The sequence below is a fragment of the Dermacentor andersoni genome, chromosome 8 (assembly GCF_023375885.2).
Source record: "Dermacentor andersoni chromosome 8, qqDerAnde1_hic_scaffold, whole genome shotgun sequence".
Classification (NCBI taxonomy): Eukaryota; Metazoa; Arthropoda; class Arachnida; order Ixodida; family Ixodidae; genus Dermacentor; species Dermacentor andersoni.
This window is the reverse complement of record NC_092821.1, coordinates 53,288,916-53,314,640: the sequence shown is the minus strand read 5'-3', so window position 1 is coordinate 53,314,640 and position 25,725 is coordinate 53,288,916. Positions and strand designations below refer to the sequence as shown.

At 42.2% G+C, this 25,725-nt stretch overlaps 1 protein-coding gene across 1 annotated transcript in view; it reads left to right on the top strand.

Moving 5' to 3' along the window:
- Positions 1-22,822, top strand: part of LOC126526261 (uncharacterized) — a 34,355-nt gene extending 11,533 nt beyond the window's left edge. The window contains exons 4-6 of the mRNA XM_072284070.1: positions 3,259-3,474; positions 7,287-7,770; positions 20,889-22,822. Coding sequence (XP_072140171.1) covers positions 3,259-3,474; positions 7,287-7,770; positions 20,889-20,967 — 779 coding nt within the window. The 3' untranslated portion in view covers positions 20,968-22,822. The remainder of the gene's footprint in view (positions 1-3,258; positions 3,475-7,286; positions 7,771-20,888) is intronic.
- The last annotated feature ends 2,903 nt before the right edge of the window (positions 22,823-25,725 follow it).

The following is a 25,725-nucleotide window of genomic DNA, read 5'->3' as shown; positions in this document are numbered from 1 at the left end:
TTGGTACTATTAAGTCAATGCAGTGTGGGAATAGATGTAGGTGAAGCTTTCTGTGCTGTTTGCTTTGATTGATGATAATTAGCAGTGATGTTGATGGTGAGTGTTTAATTTCTTCAATGTTTAGTCCAACAAGAGAGTGGTGAGTTGACGTTAAATGTTACCTTGCATACGCCACTGCTGTTTGTCTGCATGGTACACAGAACACAGAGGGGTAGGTGTTTGCTTGAGGTGTTGTTGTGCGCCATTGTTTATAACCTCCTAGATGGTTTAGTATATTCAGTGCCTCGAATGGCACATTGCATCGTGGCAGAAGTATTAAACTTAATTGAATTTCATACGTTGTCCACTTAACAAATTTGTAGGGTATATATTTTTTTTTTTCAGAAATAGCAGAACTGTACTGTACTGTACCTCGAATTCAAATTTTTTCTGTTTGCCTGCAACCACTGTCATGTCTATAGTATATTAACATTTCCTTGCCTTCTCGCGTCTCCTTTCCCATACAGAGGTAAGCACTGCAATTCCTTAAATGCTTTTGTGAGTGGTCATGGACAGTTACATTTGTCAAATAGCTAATGTCACTCTGACGCCCAAGGAGCTTCAGAATGCATTGTGCAGATGCGAGGGGGTGCAAAGATCAAAACGGGTCACCTTTCCTCTCTGCCAGTCACGTCATGTATACACACACTCTGAACCACTCCCCGCCGTGGTCTGCCAGACAGCAGCATCAGCAGCAGTGGGAAAGCCCAAGAAATATGCAAGGAAAGCTTCTCTTTAACGTGCCTTTTTTACCCTGCCATCAACGCAGACTGCAAGTATTTCTGATTTGCTCGGAATGTTATACACAGATAACTGGCCAAAACTGCTATATGTGTAATATATATATATAAATAATCTGATAATGCATGACCAGATATGCTCCGAAGAGCTTTTGAGGTTGTTAATAAATTGCTTAGTTATTGCTAATGCTCCCTATGTACTTTTAATAAGCATGCCTCATACTGTGCAGTGTAATGGCAAATATAAGGCTCTCAATGCCAAGACTTGAAAATTGTCTTCCAATATAGTGAAAAGCTTATCTTATGTAAATCTAAAACTATTTGAAGATATTCTATTTGTAGCAATGTTCGATTCAATTTGGATTCCAAAACTGGTATTTGCGCACCCTTAATGATTGAGAAAATAAAAAAAGGTCACCTGCTATGGTGGAGTGGTGGCTTTGGAGTTTCACTTCTAAGCCCAAGGATGTGGGATCCAATCCGGACCACGGTGTCTTCATTCTTATGGGGCAAAATGGAAAAAACACCTGTATACTGTGCTTTGGGTGCAAAGAACCCCCAGATGGTCCAGAATAATTAATTTGCTACCAAATAATATACATGCTACAAGGCCCTCCAAACCGATTACTTTTGTTGCTTAAATTTGCTACTTAAGTTTAATTGCTCGATAGTAAAAATAAGAAAGACCTCACCTATGCTTTAGTGGGCATACATTTCATTCGTTAACATTTAAAAATTAGTATAGCATATACTGACCATCACACTACCTGTGAAGAGACTTCTAAAAGAAATATACCTCCCACAAGAAGACTGAAATACTCGTAACGCTGCCAGGCTAGTTGGTAGGTGATAACTGATGTGAAATATACGTGCAAGAACGAAGGAAGGAAAACGAGAAATAAAAGGGCGTGACGACCGAAATACTGCTTGAGTTGAAAGTGCACAGCAGTGTCCACACAGGAGGGTGTCCGTTTAAATGCTGTTTGTGCCCTAAAACATTTTCGCCGACGCCCATGCTGAAGGATCCCCTGTGCATTCACATGGGCGAGTGACCATACCAGTACAACGAGTTCATTGTGCGGACTGCTCACTTGAGCAGAAATTTGAAAACGGAGCACTGTGGTACTGCTGGAGCAGGTCACTGGCCATGACGATATACTATGTGTGTCAGATGCAGTAGTACAAGTGTCACCATTTACTCTACTATATGGAACTGTCCATTAACTTCAAGGCATGCTTCAGCTAATCTAGCAATTGCAGGGACATTGCCGTGCATTACTGTAAACATCTTAATGCGGCATTCCTTTATGTGAAGGCAAAACAAAGCTAATCCATGAACTTTTCCTTCGGAAGACATGTGTATGCAGCAAATTACTCAGTCGTGATAAGTTCTGATAAGTCTCGCTGAAACATGTCAGTGTGCCCTTAATTAACTGCTGCCAGTTTAAGCATTTTTCTGAATTCATTAATCTTTACAGTGCATAAGAAAAGCTAATTGTGTGCTGTCTTTCTAAGCTCTTGGTGGCTTCACTTGTAGGAAAGTCCTGTTTAATGAGATACATGATCATGGGAATGCTTTTTTTTTACCTAACAGGATTTTTAACCCTTTCACTGTCATTCTTTTTGTGGAGGTCACGCACCTGCAACATCAAGGCTTTTCTTTTTTCTTATATGTTGTAAAACGAACACAACAGTTTCTTTTCGGTTGTGCATAAGGACAGAAATGATGCGGATAATGACAAATGCTCTCCAGTTATTGTGCTTCCATTCCTAACATCGGTGACATGGCGAGACCGAAAGACGAAAAATCTGTATGTCACTGGCTCTGAAAGAGTTGAGTTGTGAACATGAACGGCGTGGGTGCACTCAAACAAGCCCTTTCGTGATTGTCTTGTCGGCATCTTTTAAGCGTTAGCATTCTTCCAGCACTTCACGCCTTTTTCGGGGGCCAACGATCTGTCTATGTATGTTTGTATCCAAATGTTTTCCCTCCTATCTGTGTCACTGGGTAGTTCGTCGACCAATGGATACTGCATTGGCCAGATGTGCTGAGGGAACATGGTTCTAAACCATTCGTTACAAACGTTTTTGCTGCACTGTAGTATGTGTATGGTTGTAATTTTCAATGTTATGAAACTTTTGTTGTCACCATGACAACTTGTTGAAAACATTGCTGTTTTATTGACTGAAGCGGAAGCCCATGCAATCTCTACACTCTATGCTGCCTCGCCTTAATAAATTTTAGAGTTGGAACTTGTTATTTGTCAAAGCATGTTTTGATTTTAGAAAACTGGTCATTGAGCAGTCATATATATCTTAATATTGTGGAAATCCAACAGCTCGACTAGCTGTGCTTTTGATTTATTTTTCCGAGATCCCCCTCAAGATACTCGACTATCGAGATGCTCATTAGTATTAGCTCTAGCATCTGTGTTCTGATTTTGGCTTTCATAATTGCACTTTGGTTTTTATTATGCAGGATATAGGCATCAATCCTCTCCAACAACTACTGAAGATAAGTCGCAACAGAGACTCCTCCACCCCTGTGGCTTCTGTGACATTGAAACTGGAAGACTGTTCTGTCTGAAAACACGCATGAAGGTCCAAACAGGGGAGGAGTCCTTTCAGTGCCTCTCATGCCCTCAGACTTTTGTGAGAAGCAGCTACCTCAAGAGACACTTGCACATGTACACAGGCGAGCCACAATGTCACTGCAACATCTGCTCCAAGTCCTTTGTACAGACCGATAAATTGACAGACACATATGAAAACACAACACTATGATGCTGCAGAATAGGCAGTGGTTACGTTCATGCACTTTTTGGATAAATGTAGTTTGAATGTGGAATACACCTTGCACAGTTCACATCACCCTTGTCTAGAGCATATGAACGGCGGCCGCCAACGCGCTTCCGGAACCAGCCAGCGACGACCGACGGTAGTTGCTTGCTGGGCCCTGGATTAGATGCGTCTGGGAATGTATGGCCACAGTTACAGACAAGCCTTGCTCTTTCACTGCTCGCGGAAGCAGACGATTAGCTGAGCATCAGTATGAAGGCGCTTATCTTGAAACTAATGCTGGTCTCTGCTTGTGCTGGTTCTCTACACGTGAGAGTGAAACTACCCTGGATGCATGTAGCAGTGGAAAGACAAAGGCACTGCGTAAGCGTCTACTCTCGCAGGTAGTGAAAGAGCAAGGTTTTTCTTTGTTTGGCAAAACGCGCCCAGACGCATCTAACCTAGGGCCCAGCAACTACTGTTAGGCGCCTCTGGCTTGCTCCTGAGCACCCCCGGTGGCCGCCATTCGCTCGCTCTACAGAAGGGTGACGTGCATTGTACAAGCGCCGTGTCCAGAGTCTTGTTCTTTTGCATTGGGAAATAGGCACACGTTTTGCTGTGTTTGGGCATATGCTGAACTGCCTTGTAACGTTTATTTGAGCATGGCTTAACTAGTTGCTACGAAATTTGCTGCACGGACACTGCTTGCAAAACATTAATCATATTTATGTGCTATAACTGGTTGGGAAAGTTTAACTAAGTTAAAAGCAATCATCCATCAACTATGCCTTGAAAGCAGCCATGTTTGCAATAAAAATAGGCATGATAAATTCTGAGTGTTTGGCCAATCATCGAAACTTCTTAGTCTCCTCCAAATTCGCTCCTCTCTGAACCATCATTTTTGTGAGTTATGAGCACTTAGCCAGGTTAGGGCATTGCTAACTGACAAGCACGGCGCATGGGTCACATGATGACAGTTATTCACCAAACCTCGAAATAAACCTCCTTCTTGCTGGAAAATCAGTGCCGCACACATAAATGCCTCTATGTAGGATGCACTGTCCGCAACATCATTAATTAAATCTTGCGACTCCTAAAGCATCAAATGCAGAATGCACGAAACCAACACGGTAAGTATGTCCTGCAGTGAACGATTAATAAAAATAATAAAGTAGGCTAGGCTACCAAGATGCATGTGATGCAATCCTGCGTCTTCAGTGTCGAATTCTGCAGGGAAGCAACAAGAAGTAGTCTGTGTCAGACTGCACCATGCCATAAGAATCCTAGTGAAGCTAGACCGACAGGAAAATATCAATTGAAATAGTGGTCCTCTAGTTCAATACTGTGTGGCAAAATTGTGTTGCGGCAGAATGAAGAGAAGCACCTGTTATGACGTGTGTCAAAATGATAATTGTTGGCCGTCGTCTTGTTGAAAAAGGAGCCAGCTTCGTCGTCTTTAGGCAAGGTCACGGTGTAGCCAATGACATCACAAACACAGGGTGGCCATTAAAACATCGTACATTCTTTGGCATGAGTCAGGAACACGCAAGAGATCTTTAAAATTCATTTTGGTCATTGGTAGGGTACCAGTCCTGCTTTCACCGGTGGGCCATGTTTCTCTAGTTATGTTTGTATAAGGTCGTATTTTGACAGCCATGCATTGCTAAATACACTGTGCCTAATGCCATTGTACAAGTGGTTCAAGTATGCGTCAGTCCCGTACTCTATCTCTTGAAAAGATTCTCCATGATCGCCTTTGTGCCAGCCTTTGATTGGAGAGTTTGTAAGCGCTAAAATCACTGATTTCATAGCATGTGTTCTTTCGTTCTAATTTCGAAGAATTAGCTCTACTTTGCTTACTATGTTTATACCATGCAATTAAGATATTGTATGGAGTACTATACATTTACCACACGCAATTTATTTTATGCTGTACAATGCCTGCTGTTTTCTATTCTTTCGTGTGGTAAAAGCATTGGTTTACTATGGTGCATCATTAGTTGTTTTCTACGATGAATGTGGCCATAAAGTGCATTGATGGACTGTGTTGCTTGTTCTTTGTTGAGGTGGCTCTTGCATTGCTAGACAATGTCATTTATTTTCTTCAGTGTTGTTTACTCATCTGGTAATCTTTTATTGGTATTGATGTCTCATGCTAAAAGAAAGAGTAGTAAATAAAAACAACTCGAGCGATAAAATGAGCAAGTGTAAATGCTGAAGCAGCAGCTGACCACACTACGCATACATAGTTATTCTGCATTGCTGTTTGTTGTGGTTATTATGTGTGTAGTAAATGTCATAGATAATGCAATACCAGCGTAAGGTCACAATGCACCTTTAATAATGAAGCGTGCTTGACAAAAGGAATCTGGTCTCATTTCAGCACTTTATTGCTCAAGCATGTTTCTTCTCATCTCGGGAACCATGTGGCATTGCATTCATTAAAAAAAAAGGAGGGGCTGTATTACTTTTGTACCACCAGTACAATAGGTGACCTCGAGTTGCTAGGTTTGTGTTGCTACAGACTCATTAATTGAGCATGACGTTCTTGTCCAAGAGATGAGTTATTTTGGCATTCCACTATTAATGCCAGATGATCATCATTTCTGCTGTTTCAGTAATAGCATGTTCACTTGTGTAGCACATGTTACTGGTGCATAGCCTGTGGAAAAAGGCACAAACTTTAATGAGAGGGCCAACATGGTCACAATGGTTGACACAGACAAATGCTATCATGTACAAATGGCTGTGCACAAAGTTTGTCACTTAAACAGAAAGCATCCTAAATAGCCGACAGTTACATAATTATTTATCTGCAATTGTGCATGTAGTATACTGTTTATATGTGGTACATATTGAGGATAGCAATAAACTTTCAAAATAGCATGAGAACATTGCTATTTCATTTAAATAAAGCGGCAGCACATACAAGGGCTGTACTCTACCTACTTTCAGTTGAATAATTTTGATAATACAAAACTTTCATTGTGTGTGTGTGTAAATATTCACATTTCACAAACCTCGTCAATAAAGAAACACATATTTTATTTGGTGCTGTGTGCACAATCTTGAACACCAAGATATTTCATGAAGAGCAACAGCACTGATGAAAGTAATATGCAGAGCATGTAGCATACACCATGATACGCTTCTGATTGCCCTGTGCTGAAAGTTTGAATATTAGGTAGAATGTACATTGTTTCAAGTGTAAAGTATTTCAGTGAAAGGAGTGAGGTAGATTGCTGAGTCTTGCTTTCAATGAGAGTATGTCATGTAGTGTATGCCTGCTTTTTTTATTGTTTTTCACAATGTTTTACATCATGCATATTTTTGAATTAGCTCGGTAGGGGTTTTCCAATTATGCTAAACAATAAATAGCTGGTGCTCTCACACTTGGCACTCCTGTAGAGAGTTCTCATGTGTAGTCCGTATTCCATAAACTTGGATTAAACTGGCTGAATTTAAAATTCTCAAACCAGTCTCTAGCTTTACGTTTTTTCATGATTTTGAAGATGCAGTAAAGGTGCTGAAACTCAATTTCCAGTGGAGAGAATTCATTGGTGCCTGAAGGGAATATAAATATTGAGCAAGTCAGAACATTTCTTTGCTTGATCTGTTTTGAGCTCACCCTCACAAACTACTGAACAAACAAAGGGCTCATCATTAGCACTAGCATCCATGTGCTCTGATTTGGCATTTTTTAAGTGCAATTTGGTCTTCATTGTGCAGGATCAAAGCATTCATCCTGCCTGACAACTACTGAGGATGACGTGTTCCAACAAGGACAATTCCAACACGGTGACAGCTGTGACGGTGAAACTGGAAAACTGTCCAATCTGAAAACACACATCGGGGACCACACAAAGGAGCGGCCATTTCAGTGCCATTTGTGCCCTCAAAGCTTCTCGCACAGATCCAGCCTGATTAGGCATTTGCGCATTCACTCAGGCGAGAAGCCATTTCAGTGCCCTTCTTGCTCACTGAGCTTCTCGCAGAAGGCCCATCTTGACACACACCTGCGTGTCCACACTGGGGAGCGGCCGTTTCGGTGTCATTTGTGCCTTCAGAGCTTCTCACATAGATCCAACCTGAATACTCATTTACGCATCCATTCAGGCGAGCGACCATACTGCTGCACCATCTGTTCCAAGTCCTTTGCGCTGGCTACTCACTTGAAGAGACATGTGAAAACAAAGCACCATGACAGTACTGAGTAAGTCACCAGCTTTGTAGGTGTGCATTATGTATTAAACAGCCTAAAATTATGAATCTATATACCTGCTCAGTATGCTGCATGGTGTTGTGGTGCATCAGGAAGCAAGTGTTTACATGTTTCTACCGCATTTACTTGCATAATGATCGCACTCGTGTAATGATCGCACCCCTGAATTTTGTCGTCAAAATCTGATTTTTTTTCTTTTCCATGTAATGATCGCACCCCGAACTTCCTACAGCGGTATGTCGTGTGCCAAGTCTAGCTAATGAATGTTGTCGAATGCTACGCGAACGACTCATCAAGACATACCAAATGGTCTGCATGCACCAAACATTTTTAAGCAGATGCCCCATTATATTCCTTTCATCACTTTCCACATTTCCATGAAAAAATAAAGCTACAACCAAACTTGCCTTAGCTTTATAATGGTTGTGGTCAATAACAACAACAAAAAAGGCGCCTTTCGTTTCTTCTCGTCTGCACTCATGGGCACACGACAAATCGCGAGCGGCAACAGTAGTAGCCAGGTTTACACTGATACGTTAGAAGTGTACCCTATTCGTACGCTGATGCTTGTAACACAGCTAAGATATTCGCCCACCCTTAGCAGAAACATGCCGTATTAGGATAGTAGTGAAGACAAATGCCGCAGTTTTCGCAGCATACCCGCCCTGTGTTTCTGTGTCACTGGCAGCTAAGCACACCCATCTCTGTTTCTGTCCCCTCAAATGGCTACACTATTGCCGCAGGCTTGCCAATATTAGCGATATTATTCATTACTGATATGGAAGAAACTAGTTCAATGCGCGTAATGTACTCGCGAAAAGAAGAAAAAAAATTGCGTTCGGTTTGCTCCGCTGGCTGCCATTTTTGTTTCGTTGTCCCGCACTGTTACAGCAGCAGCCGCCTGTTTATTGACCTGTCGTCATCCTGCAGAAAATGCGGGATGAAAAAAATGTTGTTGTTTTCGCTGGAAATTTAACCTGCGTAATGATCGCACTCTGAATTTGCGGCAATTTTTTTTACAAAAAAATGCGATCATTATGCGAGTAGATAGGGTATATGTTAAGCTGCCAGGCAACTGCACAAGATGTTTCGGCATAATCTAACAAGTTGCAAGGAGACTGTGCTGTTATTCCTTTCATTACAGTACCCATATTTCTGACTTCATGTCTTCATGTGCAGGCATAACAAATTTAGACGTAGTCATCATTCCGACACTGCTTTTTGCAGCAAGATTGTTGGGATAAATTCTGAATGTTAGAGCATTCTTCGAGACTTGTTGGTCTCCTCCGTATATACTGCTGCCTAAATGAACATTATTGTAAAGTAAGTGGCCTCTCAGCAGGTTTGGGTACAGCTAACAAGCATGGTGGAGTGGTCGTGCAATGAAATTATTCAGCAAACCATGAAACCATTCCACGGCACAAAAACTTCAAATATTAAGTGAAAGCCTGTGTACCCTTCCTATAAAGGGGGCCCTGCTTTAAGCTGGTGAATCAAGGTCACACTCGGAAAGGCCTCTCCAATTACAGTCCTATATTTATTTTTCCTAAGGACTGCAAGAACGGCAAAAAATAGTGCCGTTCGAAAAAACTAATAATTGGCTTCTACTGCCCTCAAGGGCTCAAATTTTCAAGGCCACGGCCAAAATTGCTCTGAATGCTTGCCAGTACACTTATTTGGTGTCTGGGCGCTTGTACTGTGGCACAAAATTGTGTTTGTGCGCATGTGTATCATTAAGGAACGTATACATCAGTCCTGTGACCAGCGGCCCCTTTCTACTCTTTCTACCGCAGTACATTGCATGTGTTTGATTGCATAACATTGCTGTACCGCGGCGAAGTCAACTTTAGGGAAAGGGCATTACGCAACGAGACTTTTGCTGTGCTTTCCACACTACGAAGCCATTGGCAAGGATGGTGAAGTTGGAGTTAGCACCATTGCTAACAGTGGAGGATCGTTTTCATAGATATATGGCAGCAAGGGAAGAAAGCACGCTGGAGGCTCGTGATGTACCTGTGATGTGGTTTCTCGTCTTGGATATTGGAAAAAGCTAGAAAGAAACGCGACTTCAGACACTAGTAGAAGTAAAAGGGGTGTCCTTGTTAGCAGTGAAGCTTGCCTCCCGGCACCATGGCAACCTCGCATTTCAATTTCTTCTATCTCCTCTAATCATGCACTTGTTTTAAAAATTATTGTGGTGAAATGCGTCAGTGGTTCACTGTTTAAGCAAAATATCCGATAGGGTCTAATGGGAGGTGTTTTAAGAGGTGCATACGTGCATCAGTCCAGCTAACTGCATATAGTTCTTACGTCGGACCTGGATAAACTTTTCTTCAACTGCAAAGCTTTCTTTGGGAAACCCATATACAGTCGAATCCACTTATAACGATACCGGTTTTAACAATATATCGGTTATAACAATGAAAAGCTGCCGCGCCATCAACTTTTGTATGTTTTCTATGGGGAAATAACCTGCTTACTACAATGCCCCCATGCCGCATTGTCGGTTATAACGATGAAGTCGGCTGCTGGGTGTCCGTGAGGAAAGGTAATGGAATGCAAAATCATTGAACAGAAAAAGAAATGCGGGCCGCTGCACAATCGCTCGCCACCTCAACTACCGCCGCGAGCTTTTTTGCAACGCGAGCCTCGCACGTATCTCTCTCGTTGCCCTTACACCCCTCCGAACACAAATGGGCTGGGCCCATAGATCTGCGCCGCGCTTATAGCTCTGTGCTGCGCCACTCTTCTGAACACTAATGAACCGCGCCAACTGTGCTGACAACGCTGCTCCCAGATTGCTAGCTGGACATGGCTGGGCCCTTATTCTGTGCAATTCTGCTAACGAACTGAGTCGCTTGTACTCGTCTTTGTTGCATCGAAGTCATTCCTGGCCACGTGGTTCCTCGGCCTCGTTTGACTCGCCACCGAAACGGAAGATGGCTGATTTGTCCACTGGCCATCGGCAATGTGCAACGTTGCTGATGAAAAGAAAAGGCACTGCTATAGATTTGGAAGTGGAAATGCTTTTAACCGATGAGGCGATCATCGCAAACTCGCTTGCATCGGATAGCGACAGTGAAGGCCACGACGGCAGCACTGACACGGTAGGGCAGTCTGCCTTAGCATTATTCCTGCGGGAGGCCTTGTAGATGATTCAGTCCCTCGGGGGTTTGTTATCACGAGGGACCTTCTGCTGCACTACGTGGAGCACCTGAATGTCTTGGAGAAGGATGTCGGCAAGCTTTGCATAAAGCAAGCTAGGCTGACGGAGATCGGGTTTCTTCGTGCAAGCCAGTGCGGAGTACGTGGGGTGATGGTTGTGGCAATCTCGTCCCAGCCTTCTGGATTTCTCAAGCAGAGATGCTGTCGCGGCAACATTCCCGCATTCTTTAAAGGTGTCTTTTGGGGCCACCAAAGCGATGCCTCGGCGGAGCTTGTATGTCACTTGTCGCCTGTAGCCCCTCTTTGCAGTTGTTATAGCAGTGCCATTCTTGATCACCGACAGCCGCAGCTTGTTAACAACATGCGATCAGAGCGCACAGTAAGGAGTGTCAAACACTTACACAAGTCCACACAATCAGGAGCCGGATCGAGGAAAGTGGTGGGGAGAAGAACTGGCCTTCCCGCCATTATAGTTTTCTTGGAACAGCTACGCCATCCTCCATTTTGAATATTTTTTTCTCATGCAACCCGGTTATAACAATTATCGGTCGTAACAGCGGAATTTTCATGGCACTTGAATATTTTTAGAAGTGGGTTCGACTGTATAGGTTTCCTTTGAGCTTCGTGCTGCAGTCAAGTGGATAACAATTTTTCCCTTTCATATTTTTTTATTAAGTGTTAAAAAGGGACCCTCAAACACTTTTTTAACATAGTAAGAAAATGCCGATATGTAGAAGAGGCTCCTGTAAACATATAAGTCAAACATTAGTGCATTACATGCAGCAGGGAATTTATAATGTGTCAGAAATCGGTGAAAAATCGCTTCCTGTCACCTCCACAATGTTGTCATGCAGCGTCATTGCAAGCAGCTGTATTCGCCAACAGCTATCGGCTGCTTTTGCGATTGTGAGCGCATTCTCAGTACTAGTAAAACTATAATTTCCAACATTGAGGTAAACTAATGAAATAAATATGTATGTCTGCAATCTCAAAAAATATATGATTTCATTTTTGCCCTGCTGGTTTTACACACAACAGTTGCATTACTGCGTCTGCTGTACGGGGTCTCTCTGGGATCGCCATCTGGGACTGTCACACTCTGGTCATATCTTAACGAATGTTCTCTCTGTGCAGATTGTGGGTGTCGTTAGTTTCAATTTCATCAACCACTACCCTGCATTTTTTGTCTTAGGTACTCGGTCAAAATGTCAAACAAAAGCAGTGGATATGCATTTGGTTCTAACAAATTTGTTAAGATAAAATCCCGAACCAACTAGAAAAAAATTTGGAAGAGCAGCATTTAATAATTTTTGTAAAAAAAAAAATATTGGAAGCTTTAAACTTGCCTAGCTCTGTCTCTGCTGCTCTGTGATGGTATTCTGCTCCTAGACTCTCGTGGATTTCAGGAGGATTATTATACAGTATACGTGAAAAAAGATAACCTTCACTAGAAGATGAAGCATCAAGCCTTACGGGACCTTTTTAAGGAATAATCTGACACTCTGGTTCACTTACTTGAACAAGCCAAAATAAATTACTATAAGAATAAATTGCTTGAACATAGAAACAATAGCTGATGAACTGGAAACTCGTGAAAGAACTTTTAAGTGTCGACCACCCAGATGCCTTTCCAATTAAACTTTTAGATAGCGCTCGTACTTTGACTAACCCTGCTGAAATAACCAATGCATTTAACTAATCATTTTGTATAAGCCCGGCACTAAATCGTGTCCAATTACCCCAGCTAACCAGACACCTCAGTGCTTTTCTTTCAGCCTACTTCAGCAAAATAAGTGTTTAATAACGTTATACCCAGTCTAGGGACAACTGGTTGTGGGCTTGATGACGTTCAGCCTTGAAAATTAAAACATTGTGATCGTGACATATCTTCTGTTCTTGCATCTTAACTTTTCCTACTACTGTTTCTCCTATGTGGCTTAAACAACCTAAAGTATGTTGGTGTTTAGAAATGATGAATGAAAGATCTTGTCTAATTACCATCCCAAAGCTATCCGACCCTTAGCAAAATTGAGAAACTATTTGTAACTCTCCTAATGAATTACTTAACCAAATTGAATTCATTAACAACTGAGCAGTAACGTTTTCAGTCGAATTTTTCCTCAGAATTCCCCTACACTGGAATTCGCCAATTGGATAAAACAATTGATAACAGGTTATAGACTGAGGCTTTCTTTCATTGATCTTACCAAATCTTCTGTTACTGTTAGCCACTCGATTGGCTTCTGGAAACTGGAATCCTTAAGCTTATGCAGACCAACCCTAAATCTGATTTGATATTACTTAACTGATCGTACTCAGGTTGTTAAACTTCAGAATTTCTTCTCTCTGCCTGTAACAGCTAACCAGGGCATTGCACAAGGTTCCATTGTGGGCCCACCCCTTATATATATCAATGACCTACCAGCTTTTCTTAACACAAATTCTATTCTTTACACTGATGACACAACCTTTTCTAGTGACAAAAGTATTGACTATTTAATCAGGGTTTGTACACATTCTTGAAATCCTTGAAAACCCTTGAATTCAGAAACTTTTTAAAACGAATGTTATCCTTGGATTCCTTTAAAACTGCTGCCGAGGCATCTTTAGAACATTCGAAATAACTCCTCATAGGGGCTATGCCATATTGGACACTGTGTAGCCGGAAACAATCCTAGATATTTTTTTCTGGTAGTGCCGCCAAACTATTGCAATGTGGCATATCCACAACCAACAATGATAGGCTTGTTTATTCACCGTTACCATATTACAGCTACACAGAGCCAGATCGAGCAACCAAGCCGTGTCACCATTTTGTGCTCGTGAATGTAAAGCACGAAGATTCAGTGTCAACGAGAAAATTTTCAAGGGCAAGCACAGGCTACCAACTGAAGTTTTATTATCAATGCGCCAAATTTTTACAGTGAAGTGAAAGAGGTATCTGAAAAAACAAGAACTAGGGAAGACGGAAGCGAAGGAAACAAGCAAGCGAGTAGTAAAAAAGTGCATAAAGCAGAAAAATGAGATAAACAAAGCTATGTAAAGTAGCATCACACCGCCTGCCGTTCGTGTGTTCTTAAGAACTCTAACACTTTGGTTAGTAGGGCAATGGATGGCTTGATAACGCATGCGCTTTGTTCTCGCGTCATTTGTGCCGCCTCAATTATGATGCAGGCCTGGTCATTCTTGTCACTTGTCTCTTCCATGCCTAACTTTCGCGCTGTATGTACACTCCAGATTATGAATTGCCAACTTGCCCAATCAGCCACCCTGCTAAATACCCTTTTGTTTTGATGGTAGCTTCTCATTGCAGCCATCATAGCTTCATTTTTGAGCCCTTGGCACTAGAAATTCTTGGCAGAAAGTAAGATTCAGCCATTTGACTTTAACACGGTGAGCATCTTTGGCTGAAGTCTGACGCTACTAACCATTTTGCCAGAAGGCAATCGACTTTATCAGAAGGGGAAGGTCAACCTAAAGCCAACGTGAAGAACTTGAAGAGTGTCCCCAACTCATCAGCTGCTTGTGTGCAAGAAATTGCGGCTGAGAAGGAGATTTCACTATTTATGATTGAGTATGGTTAAGGTTTTCCTCCCTTTACTTGAACTTTGGCATTCGGCATCCTTGAAATCCTTGAATTGCCCTTGAATTTTCAGTAGAATGTTCTGCACAAACCCTGATTTTGTATACGTGTTAAACACAGACATTGCAGATTTCGTTATTTGGTGCAAGAATAACATGCTTAATTTCATTTCCCCATCAAGTACTGCTATTTTCCTTGGTGCTACACTTGACCCTTCATTAAAATAACCTATGCAAGTGAATTATATTACTAAAAACTTTGCTTTAGGCTTACATTTGCTCATCAGCACCAGATGATTCTTTCAACAGCATAATCTTTGGTCCCTTTATCTCAAGTACTACATATCATCCTAGGCAACACCTGCATGGCACATTTGACAGCATTCTTTCATCTTCAAAGTCAGGCTGTTAGAATAATCACATTTAGCCTGCGCAAAGCATCTGTGCATTCTATATGTTGCATCCTGGACGTTCTACCACTTGATGGTGCACTTAAACGTACATTCGACCAGCTACCTTTTCTTATCCCTAGAAATGAACCTTCACATAACATGTTTGCCCCTTCACAGCTATTTGGCACAAATTTCACTCACTTTTTGGAATATAACATTCACTGTCAAAAGAAAATACTAATTATAGTAAACTGACCACCTCTTTTGCAGCCATTTCATTATAGAATGATTTACCTGCAACAATTACGACCACTATTTTGCAATATTGTTTCAACAAACTACAGAGAGAATTGATGATTGGAAAATGAGTGCTGCCTGGTGTTTCCAAACCAACTACTCGCGTCCACAGACTGCATTTGCGAGCTGAAAGTGCGAGCAGAAAGTCTTTTCAAAAAATACTGCGAGAATTCCACATCTTCATAGTTAAACCGCACCCTACAGCTGGGTGTAGGTAACATATACGAGGTGTGTTCAAAAAGAAACCAAACTTTTGAAATAGCGCGCCAACCGGCAGAGGGAGCGTGCTGTGGCTACTGAGCATACGTAGCGGCAGGTTCGGACAGCAAACTGCCATTTGCAACGTTTTACTTTGACCATTGGGTTTGCAAGCCACAGCCACTGAAGTGAACACGTGAACAAACTGTTCGTCGGATTATTGTGAAAGTGATAATGAAGGAGTTTGAAGAACAATGTATGTGGGTGAAATTTTGCTACTAACTTGGCCAAACTTTCACAGAGACATTTCAATTGCTTAGCCAAGGTACGGGGAGGACTGCGCGAATGCAGCGCTGCGAGTCGTTTAAGCATTTTGAACACGACTGAGTGTCGGTCAGTAACGATTCCAAGCCCGGACGACCTTCCACGTCAACAGATGATGACCATGTCGAGAGAGTTCACGCTGTGATTCGTGGAAATCATTGTTGAACTGTACAAGTAGTTGGTGACGAAACGCGCATCAGCGTAGGATCATGCCATCAAACTTGAGATGCGTCATGTCAGTGCAAAATTCTTGCTGTGTTGACCGACAATCAGAAACACACCCATGTTGAAATCAGCCAGGAGCTGCTTGCTACTGACAATGACAGTCATACTTCCTTAAGGACATCACAACAGGCGATGCGTGGGCTTGTGGCTATAATGGCCTAAAGCAATGTACAATAGGCGATAAAGATGTTCTAGCAATAGTTCGATTTCTTTCGAACACACCACGTATGTCGCCATGGAATAGGCTTTACCACTTGCAAACTCTGGCAGTGTAGGTGCGTCTACAAGGTTTTTAGCGCTGGTAAAGGTGGTGCTATTGACTTCATTCTGCTAGTCTGTTTGGTTGGAAAATATTTTCTCTTTTCTCATGCCTGCACAGCAACATTTGCAAAGGGTCAATTGCTTCTTTCCAACTGTTTGTATTTGATTATAACCTGTTATGTTCCTGCTTATTTGTTTTTCTACAGTAGTACTGTATTTATTTATTTATTCAGGAACCTACGTCACCCAATTGGGCATGGTATGGAAGTCGCAAGATCACCAGAATGAAAAACAGGGAAGCAGCCGGGCACGGCTGTCACTTGAACATTCCACTAAAACATGCATCTTGCAAGGATGAGGAAAATATATTTGCGGGGACATCCACTACACTCGCAAATGATTGAGTCCACACTCAAATTGTAAAAGAAAAAATAACGTACAAATATATCCATATGACACCTTGTAACCTTTTCAGCATGATCATTGCTGTGCAATATGTAATATAGGCTCATCATATAGAGTTTTATTTATACCAGTTTCATAGGGAAAATGGAATGAAAAAAATCCTAATTGCAAGAATTTTCTTCGCTGCTGAAAAGCTTTCCAAACTAGTTCATTTCAAATGCGAGTGCTGTTCAGGATCGTTCGTTTTTTTATTTTATTTTTTATTTTTCTTTAATTGTAGCTGCTTTCCTTGATACTTATTTTGTGATATTGGTATAGTTGATTGCAAAGCATTGTCTGATATCACTTTCTGTTTTTGTCTGCATGGTTGATTTTTATTGTCCAGCTTGTTTTTACAAAGTTATTGTTCAGCTTAGGGTTCTCATTGCTATTTTATTCATTTTGTATTTGTTTCTTGTACTTTTTTCCACATTATTTAGTTGGATATTATTAGGTATATGCTCATTCATCAATGTTATGCAATGCATTTGAACGGTTTCCTTTACAGCTATTAAATAATTGTTCATGCTCCAATATTGTATTATGCATTATTTAATATATTTGTTTGCTATATTTACGTGGTATTTCTATATTATGGTGCTTTATTCATGGCTGATAGCTCTTGCTTTTTTTTTTTTTTGTTACATTGTTTAACAGGAGGTCGCCTTGACAGTTTTACTATGGAACCTCCTTCTTTACTTGCCACAACTGTTCACATATAATCTGTATAACAAAATGATATAATAAACCTGGAAACCTTCCTCGCACACCTTCTTTCTGCAGATACTTTCGTTCTTTCACTTCCTTTTTTATTATGTTAACAAATTCCTCCTTTTCAGTGACCGGCATCATCTTCCCACCACTGACACGGTTCACCCATCACTCATTATAGATGCATAATTTATTTCATGCTATGTAGTGCCATTTTCCTTGTTCCATTTTGTTTGGTAAGACCATTACTGCATTACTGTAAACTTAGGCTAGCTCTTACACTGTGACACATCATAGCTCCTGTGCCTCTGTGCAAAGTTAGCATCATCTTTTTCTATATTGTCCATCACTTGCATATTTGTGAAGTCTTATTATTTTAATTTTCTTTTTCATTTTCTTATGCATGCTGATATAATTTGGGACAGTAAACAGCTCAAAGGATAAAAGTGAGAACGGTGCTGGAACAACATCGGATCACAGTATGCGGACGTACTGACCTTTGAGCATTGTTATGTGTTCTATAATGTTAAGCATGAATTGGTATTATATATTGTACTATCGGGTTGCAGACAATGAGTTTGTAACAGGTACAATGAAGGTTTATAGCTTAAATGTGAAACACTTTTTAAAGCGAAGCTTTCTTTGCCTCTTCCTTCAACTATATACAACAGCATATACAATATGTGGTGCTGTAAAGAAAGAAAAAGATGACACCAAAGGGTATTCGCGGATGTAAGTGCTATGCCTAGAAAGAGGCGATGACGAAGGAGAGACAAGCACGAGGACACATGGCTCAAGTTTTAAATAAAACAAATGGCAACCAATTGTGGATGCTCACAAAGCCCCAGCAAACCTATCGGGGAAGCATTCAAAGTTTGAAAGAAACAATCGGGGGCCGGGAGGGGGTGTACAGACAAGGCCCGAGGAGAAGAAAAAGGCGAAGCAAGTAGAACGAGGCAGAGTTCCAGGAAGCAATGCAGAATAAAGGTCGACCGCCAGACCAGGAGTTCAAAACGGGCCGTTGGGTACCAGATCCGAGCCACCAAGACTTCACCCAACCGGTGTAACCTGTCAACCTCTTCCTGTGCTTCGTGGCTTCACCAGGCCGCAGAATTTCACCACGACGCCTGTGGACGCCACTGCTTGTAGGAAGGAATGTGAGCGGTCGGGCTGCAGGTCTGAGCTTGCGTGCAACTGCCTGGCCAGGACATCCGGTCGCCTGCCACTTTCATCCTCAAGGTTTCGCTGCGGCGCATCCTTCTCCCCAGTCGGCTGGACACGGCAGCCCCCCGGCCACCACCTCTGCTGAGCCTCATTCCTTGTGTGGTGAGATTGCCGCTGCTTCTATCACCTTTTCTTGCTCTGTCGTTATGCAGAGCTGGATTGCTCTGTTGGACTGTATCCTGTTAGTCCCTCTGGCTCTGCTGCGAATTGCTTTTTGTTTTAATGCGAAAGCATCATATGCCCCATTACGCGAAAATCTGGTGTTGTAGTCGGCGGTGTAACCGAATGGTGATATGTACCAAAAATGGCCGACGGCAGTGGGTAAAAACATATCAAACAATACTCGGATTGATGTCAGATTTCTCTGGGAGGTTATTGTAAACAAAGTAAACTAATGCCGTTGAAAATAATATTCAATAAATATCAGTTTGGACGGGAATCGAACCTGGGCCTCAGGGGTGCGAGAAGAGCACACTTCCCTGACGCTACAGCGGCTTCACTGTTCAGATTGACTAAATGTGTGGCTAGTGCATGCGTCATTGTGCATGTTACATCAGAGCCATCTGGCTGACTAAACGTGCGGCCTAGTGCATGCGTCCCTGGGCATGTTACGGTGCAGCCAATGGGTAGTAGGTGGCACCACATCATGGGTGTATAAAATTAGTGTATAAAATGAAAAGCATTAATGTCTTATTGAATGCCGCTGAGTGGTCCTTCAAGTTATGAACTCGTGAGCAAGCGAGTGCGTTGAAACGCTCAACGCATTTTTTCGGCCTTACCAAGGCGCATTTAAAATGCAGGCGAAAGCTTGCCTACACAAAGAATGCACAGAAACATTTCACCAAACGACCATAACGCTTTTGCATTCCCTCACGTAAGCAGTCTTAAGTGTCTCTGTCAAATTTTTTACTTTTGGTAATGTTACTTTTGTGAATGTTTTTAAATCTTGTGAACATTGTAAATGTTCTGTGAATGTTAGTCACTCACACCCGTTTTCTTTTTTGTCGCCTTGTGTGTATTAAATGTCTTATGTGTCAGCATTATCAAACTGCTTTGTCCTTGATCGGGTACTCCAAGGTTCTGTCTCAGGGACCCATTCAAAACTTTAGAAAGACCTTGCATCACGACACCGTTTTTTTTTCTTTTTTCTACAGATGGCTTGGAAGTTCAGTATGACTACCGTTTCTCTGCATTGTACTTATGGTGGCCAACGCATACAAGATTGTAGTGTCAGAACTTTCTGTGCTGTGTATTGTTACGCATGTATCCACAGTAAAGGTTTTTCTTGCAGGTGTATTGAACAAGTACACGAGAGACAAAGGAAGATGTTTGAATAGAGCCATGTTCACAGCAGCAAAAAAGAACAATAAAGGGTTCCTGGCACTAACCGTAGCATGGCCTCTGTATTAAATGTCACATCGTGGTTGTCCTGTTGCAGTAATTATTTTAATCCTCCAAGTACAAGTGGAACTATGCTAGTTATTGCAGCGATGTGCAGCTTTCTCCTTTCATCTTGACTAGCATGCTAGAAGCTACACAGGAAGATAGCCCCTTGCCATCTCTCCTTGGGAAATGCAGCTCAAAATGCAGCTCAACATGCTTATTGAAGGAAAGCAAATGAATAGAATGAGCATTAGCGTGTCACAGATGGATTGCTCTGCTGACTGAATCTGCTTCAAAAGAACCATGCTTTTTATGTAGACATGGCTCCTCCTGAGCAAATTCATGAAACAGCATACCTATATGCAATCGTTTAAAGTTGATCAATAGACACATCTCGCCTGGACAGCCTAAAAATTTGCTGTCTTGATTTAGGCAAAGGGAATCATCCTTTGGCAAGTCTCGCCATGTTTTGGTTCCTTTCAGCTGGTGTGCGGTGCATTAGTATGTTGCACTTGGCTCGTTCAGCAAGCACTACAGTGTATCACGTGCATCTATACACATGCTGTTTAGTTTAACTAGTTCCATTGTCATGGTGTGAAAATATAGATACAACCACCTTTAATTTGTTCCTATTGACAAGCTACAGTTCAACGTAAATCCAGTTGGTAACAACTGTATCAAGTAAAATAACTAAGGCTTTTGTTGCCAAAAGACTCCACCAGAATATTTATATTTCACAGTGTTTAGAAATTAGAAAGACTCGCTTTTTGACTCTGTATTGGGAAATCATTTCTCTCAAATATTTGTGTTTGATTAGATTTGAAAATGTCATTTTCTACACAGAAACAAAGTGGTGTGCAGGTGGCTGATCTGGTTACATTCCTTTTTTTGCTCTTGTCACAGGAAGACGTCGTCGCTGCCCAGCAACAGTCAAGAAGCAGCAGTTGCAGGAGAAGGGCCTCAGTTGTCGAGATGGTTGTGACTATGCAACCACCAGGCTGCGTGCTCTCATCATACACAAGTGCAACCACACAGGCGGGAAGTTGCTTTACTGCCGCTAGTACTGCCCTTGGAGCTTTTCGCACAAGAGCAACTTCAAGTCACACCTGCGCGCACATACAGTCGAGTAACTTTTTCTCTACACTGGTTGATATCCTTTGTGCAGTCAGACCACCTGAGCAGCCGCTTCAGCAACTGCACACTGCCGTTACATCAGTGTTATGTGGATCACTAACCTGAATAGGCACCGTGAGAACCTGGCACCATGCAGAGTAGGTAACTAGCAGTCTAGGTGCTCCTCATGGAATAAACAGCATTGAAATTGGAAGTGTGCAGTCGCATTTGATGTGAGCTGGAACACAGGGCTTGTGATCTGCAGGGCTCCAAGACTGCACGGCAGCACCGACTTAATGAAAATTTGGAAAACTAAGCACCGTCTCCATTGCTGGTATTTATTAAACCAATTTTTCATACGTCAGTACCACTGTGCAGCGCAATCATGAAGCCCCTTCGACCACAGACACTGTTGCAGCTCACATTGAACATGTGTGTAGTAAGCTACATAAGCACGTTCACATTCTTGTGCATGGAGGAGGACAACTGTGACCATATGCTGTCGTAAACTGCACTGTAAACTCTTTTCAAAGGAAGTCCCACCAGGATTTAGTAAGGTGCCGTCATGTTAGAATGTAGCTGCGACTTGCTGCAGTGAAGGCTACAGGGGCTTACAGGTGTACTTGTTTTAATGAGGTTATGCCTGTTCAATGAAACGATGCTGAAGTGTTATTCGTGTGAAGACGTAACAAAGTTAGAAGTGCTCCTTAGTTGTGCTCACATAGTAATGCCAGGACAGCAGGGGTTGAAGAAGACTTCTGTTGAGCTACCACACCTCAAAGAGTGACTTGACAAAGAGCGGCAGTCAGAGTTGTGTAATGGCAACACCGTGTTTGGTATGCTTCTGGAATCGTTCCACATTTTTAGACACCCGGAATGGAATAGGAGCCCGAGATTCCGGAATGTATTTGGAATGGAATGGGCGCATAGTCCCGGAATGCTAAAGACTGATTCAAAGCAAGTCTTTGAAACCAATAAATTTGCCAACTAGAGTACACTACACTAGACTTGGCCAATTTAGTAAATTTCTCAATTTTTACTCAACACGGCTGTTTCAGTATTGACCTATGGATGACTACCTCAGCAGCAGCAATTATAAACAACATGGTATTCTGCACTTTCTTCACTTCTGATGATCCAGAAGCTTTACTTTGTTACGATGTTGAATTGCTTTTAATGATGGCAACCCTGAATTAACTCCTTAGTTTTAGTGAACTCCTTAACATTCCGTTGAGGAGTTGAGTTCCTAAGAATTTTTAGATTTTGCGAGAGCTTGCTTGATGTACTAGAGAGAGTTTCTTGCATAGGAAATGTTCCCACCCTGTGCAAGTCCACAGTGATTTAGAAGGCACACCATGTTCTTTTGCACACTGTCCACACTGCACACATCCGGAAGGCGCGGTAAGCAGTCTGGGAGGGCGTGCTGGAAAATGATGTCTGGTATTATATATCCATAAGTGTGAAACAAAAAAAGGCGGCAGACTTGAATGATTCCTTCTGCATTGAACACATTTTCTGCGACAGCTGCGGTGCCCTTGAAGACCATCATCTTAAGTTTGCTTGCCTGCTTTTTCCTTAAATAATTGTGCTCACCTACTACGGGGGGACATGGTGTAATCTTATTTTCTAATTTTGCTTTACTCGAATAGTTAGTATTTAGAAAAATTACTGGCAATAACCTGCTGAGGAGAAAAGAGCCTGCAAAGCGTGTTTGTTATCACGGTAAAAAATAGTGTGCAAGCTTACTTGTTACAATGTTAAGACTTGAAAATTTCTTTTTCGTTATCCACACAAGTGCAAGTAGTAAACAATTCATAGAGAAAGCGCTTCACTTACTTGAATTGGAAGAATAGATGGAACAGTTCAGCCACTCCAGGAGTGGGAATGGTCAGACTTTTACCATTCCGAGGAGTTGGAAGGAGTGGAATTGCAGAAATCTCCACTCTCAGGAATGGAGTGGGAATCGAATAGTGCTGCACTTTTCAAATCTGGTGGCATGTTGGGCATGTGCGTATTTCATAAGGAAGAATTTTAAAAAGTGTAAATTGGACATGGTAAAAAAAAGCGCACATAAGTGCATTTGTGCATGTGTATATGCCTTTCTTTCTGGATTTGGCCCCTTTGCACTTGTTTATTTTTCTATTTGATAATGTCTGTGCATGGCAGTATTGTGCCCTAATGCTAGCCAGACAAGTTCATTGTTAGTAACACTTTTGCCCTCTGTATAGGAAGAATATTATATATGCACTCCTGCTATACAACATATTTACAACTTGTGATATTAGTTTTGTTAGTGGCTGTAGCTTTGCAAATTTATCGCCACTTGTGTGACTGACCCTCGGTTTTGTTGTTTGGTGCATGATGTGGTTTAATATTTTTTGTGTCTTCAAGTTCTGGTACTTCTTGGATATATCTTTTTAATCATATTTTGTTCAAGCTTCTTCATTGTCTTCGTAGACATTAGGGTCAATTCTTTACAGCAATAAAATATTTAACTCTGAATAAGTGATCAGTTAACACTGTTTCACAGTGCAAAATAGTGACGGTTCAGTGAATGTGTATCGTTAATTGTTTTTGATGTCTTAATGCTTGCACTGATAGCATCTTAGCCTTTTCAGCATCATTAGCTAGCTTCAAAGCCAAACCCACTTTTAACAATATTCAAGTGCAAAGAGAATTCTTATAACTGGGTTGCATAAAAAAGAAGGCAGACCTCAAGACATTCATTCAGAGAGAAGTGCTGTCGAACCCACTTGGAACATTACCAATTTTAACAATACTCGAGTGTAACAATGAGCAGCTACTGCACTGTGTGAACTTTTGTGCATGTTCTATGGTAATATAAAGCCCTTACTATTATGTTTCAATGCCGCATTATTGGTCATAACAAATAAATCTGGCTACTTGGTGTCTGCGCCAGAAGGAAAAAGAAAGCGATATACTATAAAAAGAGAAATGTAACAATTGCAACTGAACCCATCTCATGATGTCTGTCGATGGTAATGCATGAGCACTGAATCAATATAGTGACTCAAGGTATTGCCACCATTGAAACTAGTTATCTACGAGGTGCATACTGAAGCAGGACTCCTGTTTTGCAATTCCCTAAGAACACTTGGCGCCATCTAGCAATGCTTGCATGCGACCTCCAAAATGATTGACGTAGTCGAGCCCACTTATAACGGCCCCAGTTAAGACAAGTCCGGCGTGACCGTCAAAATATACATTAGGGCTATAGCGCTCGGTCTCAGCTACAACGAACGCCCGTGAGCTTAGCCGATCAGCTACAGCGAACGCCTTGGTGTCGCGGACCACTTTCCACGTGGTGAGAGCTGCCGACCCTGTGCTGTGCATGCTCCGAGAATCAGCTTTCCCGCGGCGTCTCGCCGGAGGCACGGAGGAACGGCGATGCAGCGAGGGGATCGCCACGAAAGCGAAAAAAAGGAAAAGAAAAATACTGAACGCCGCGCCGCCGCGCTTCACATGACTGCTCGACTGTCTTTTTCTTGCTTGTGGTTGTGGTGGTTGTGCTAGCGTTGTCGGCGTTGTTTTCTACTGGTGTGCTCCCGTGCCTCTCCGAGATGGCGGATTCGCCAGTGTCTACTTCAACAGTGAAGCGAAAGCTTTGGACTTGGCCGCGAAACTGTTGATTTTGGAAAACCTTTCCCAAGGCGCGAAAAACCACGAACTGGTGAAAAAGTATGGTTTGTCGAAATTGGCAATATCCACGATGCTGAAAGAGAAGGACAAAATTTACAAGAGTGCCGCCATGGACTCCACGACAAGGAAGCGCCTACAGAAAGCCACATATGCAGACGTTGAAGACTCGCTTCTAAAGTAATTCCTTGATGCTCGAGCACGCAATTTTCCCATCAGGGGGCCACTGATGTTGTTCAAAGCAAAGAACTTAGCGTTTCTCCTGGACTTCCAAGATTTTTCCCCTGGCAATGGCTGGCTCCATCGCTTCAAGCTCAGCCACGGAATTATTTTCAAGTCCATCAACGGCGAATCAGCATCGGTAAGTGACGAAGACATCAACATGTGGATGGCTAAAAGCTTGGCTTGTGTATCAAGTTATGCTGAAAGGGATGTACATAACGCCGATGAAACGGCCCTATTCTATCAAATGCTGCCTGACAAAACGCACGCTATGAAGGGTGACACATGTGCTGGTGGCAAGCACAGCAAAGTTCGCATAACTGTGCTTTTATGCACCAACATGGATGGAAGCGATCGATGCTTGCCATTTGTCATCGGCAAATCAAAGAGGCCGCATTGCTTCCGTATATATGTACTAGTGCGGTACAGGCATAACTCGAAGTCGTGGATGAAATGCGAGTTGTTCGCGGAATGGCTAATTGATTTTTACAGGAGCATGGCGAAGAAAAGGCACAAGTTCTGATTCTCGACAACTGTACCACGCACCATGTCCAAGCTGTCTTAACGGCAGTTGAGCTGCTTTTTCTTCCGCCAAATGTAACGTCATAAGCGCAACCGCTGGACATGGGCGTAATGCGGTCATTTAAACCGGCCTACAGGCGCCGTGTTGTGCAGTGGATGCTGATTGCAGTTCATCGCCCCCCCTGCCAAAGTGCCTCTGCAGGTCTCGCTGTACACGGCGGTCGAA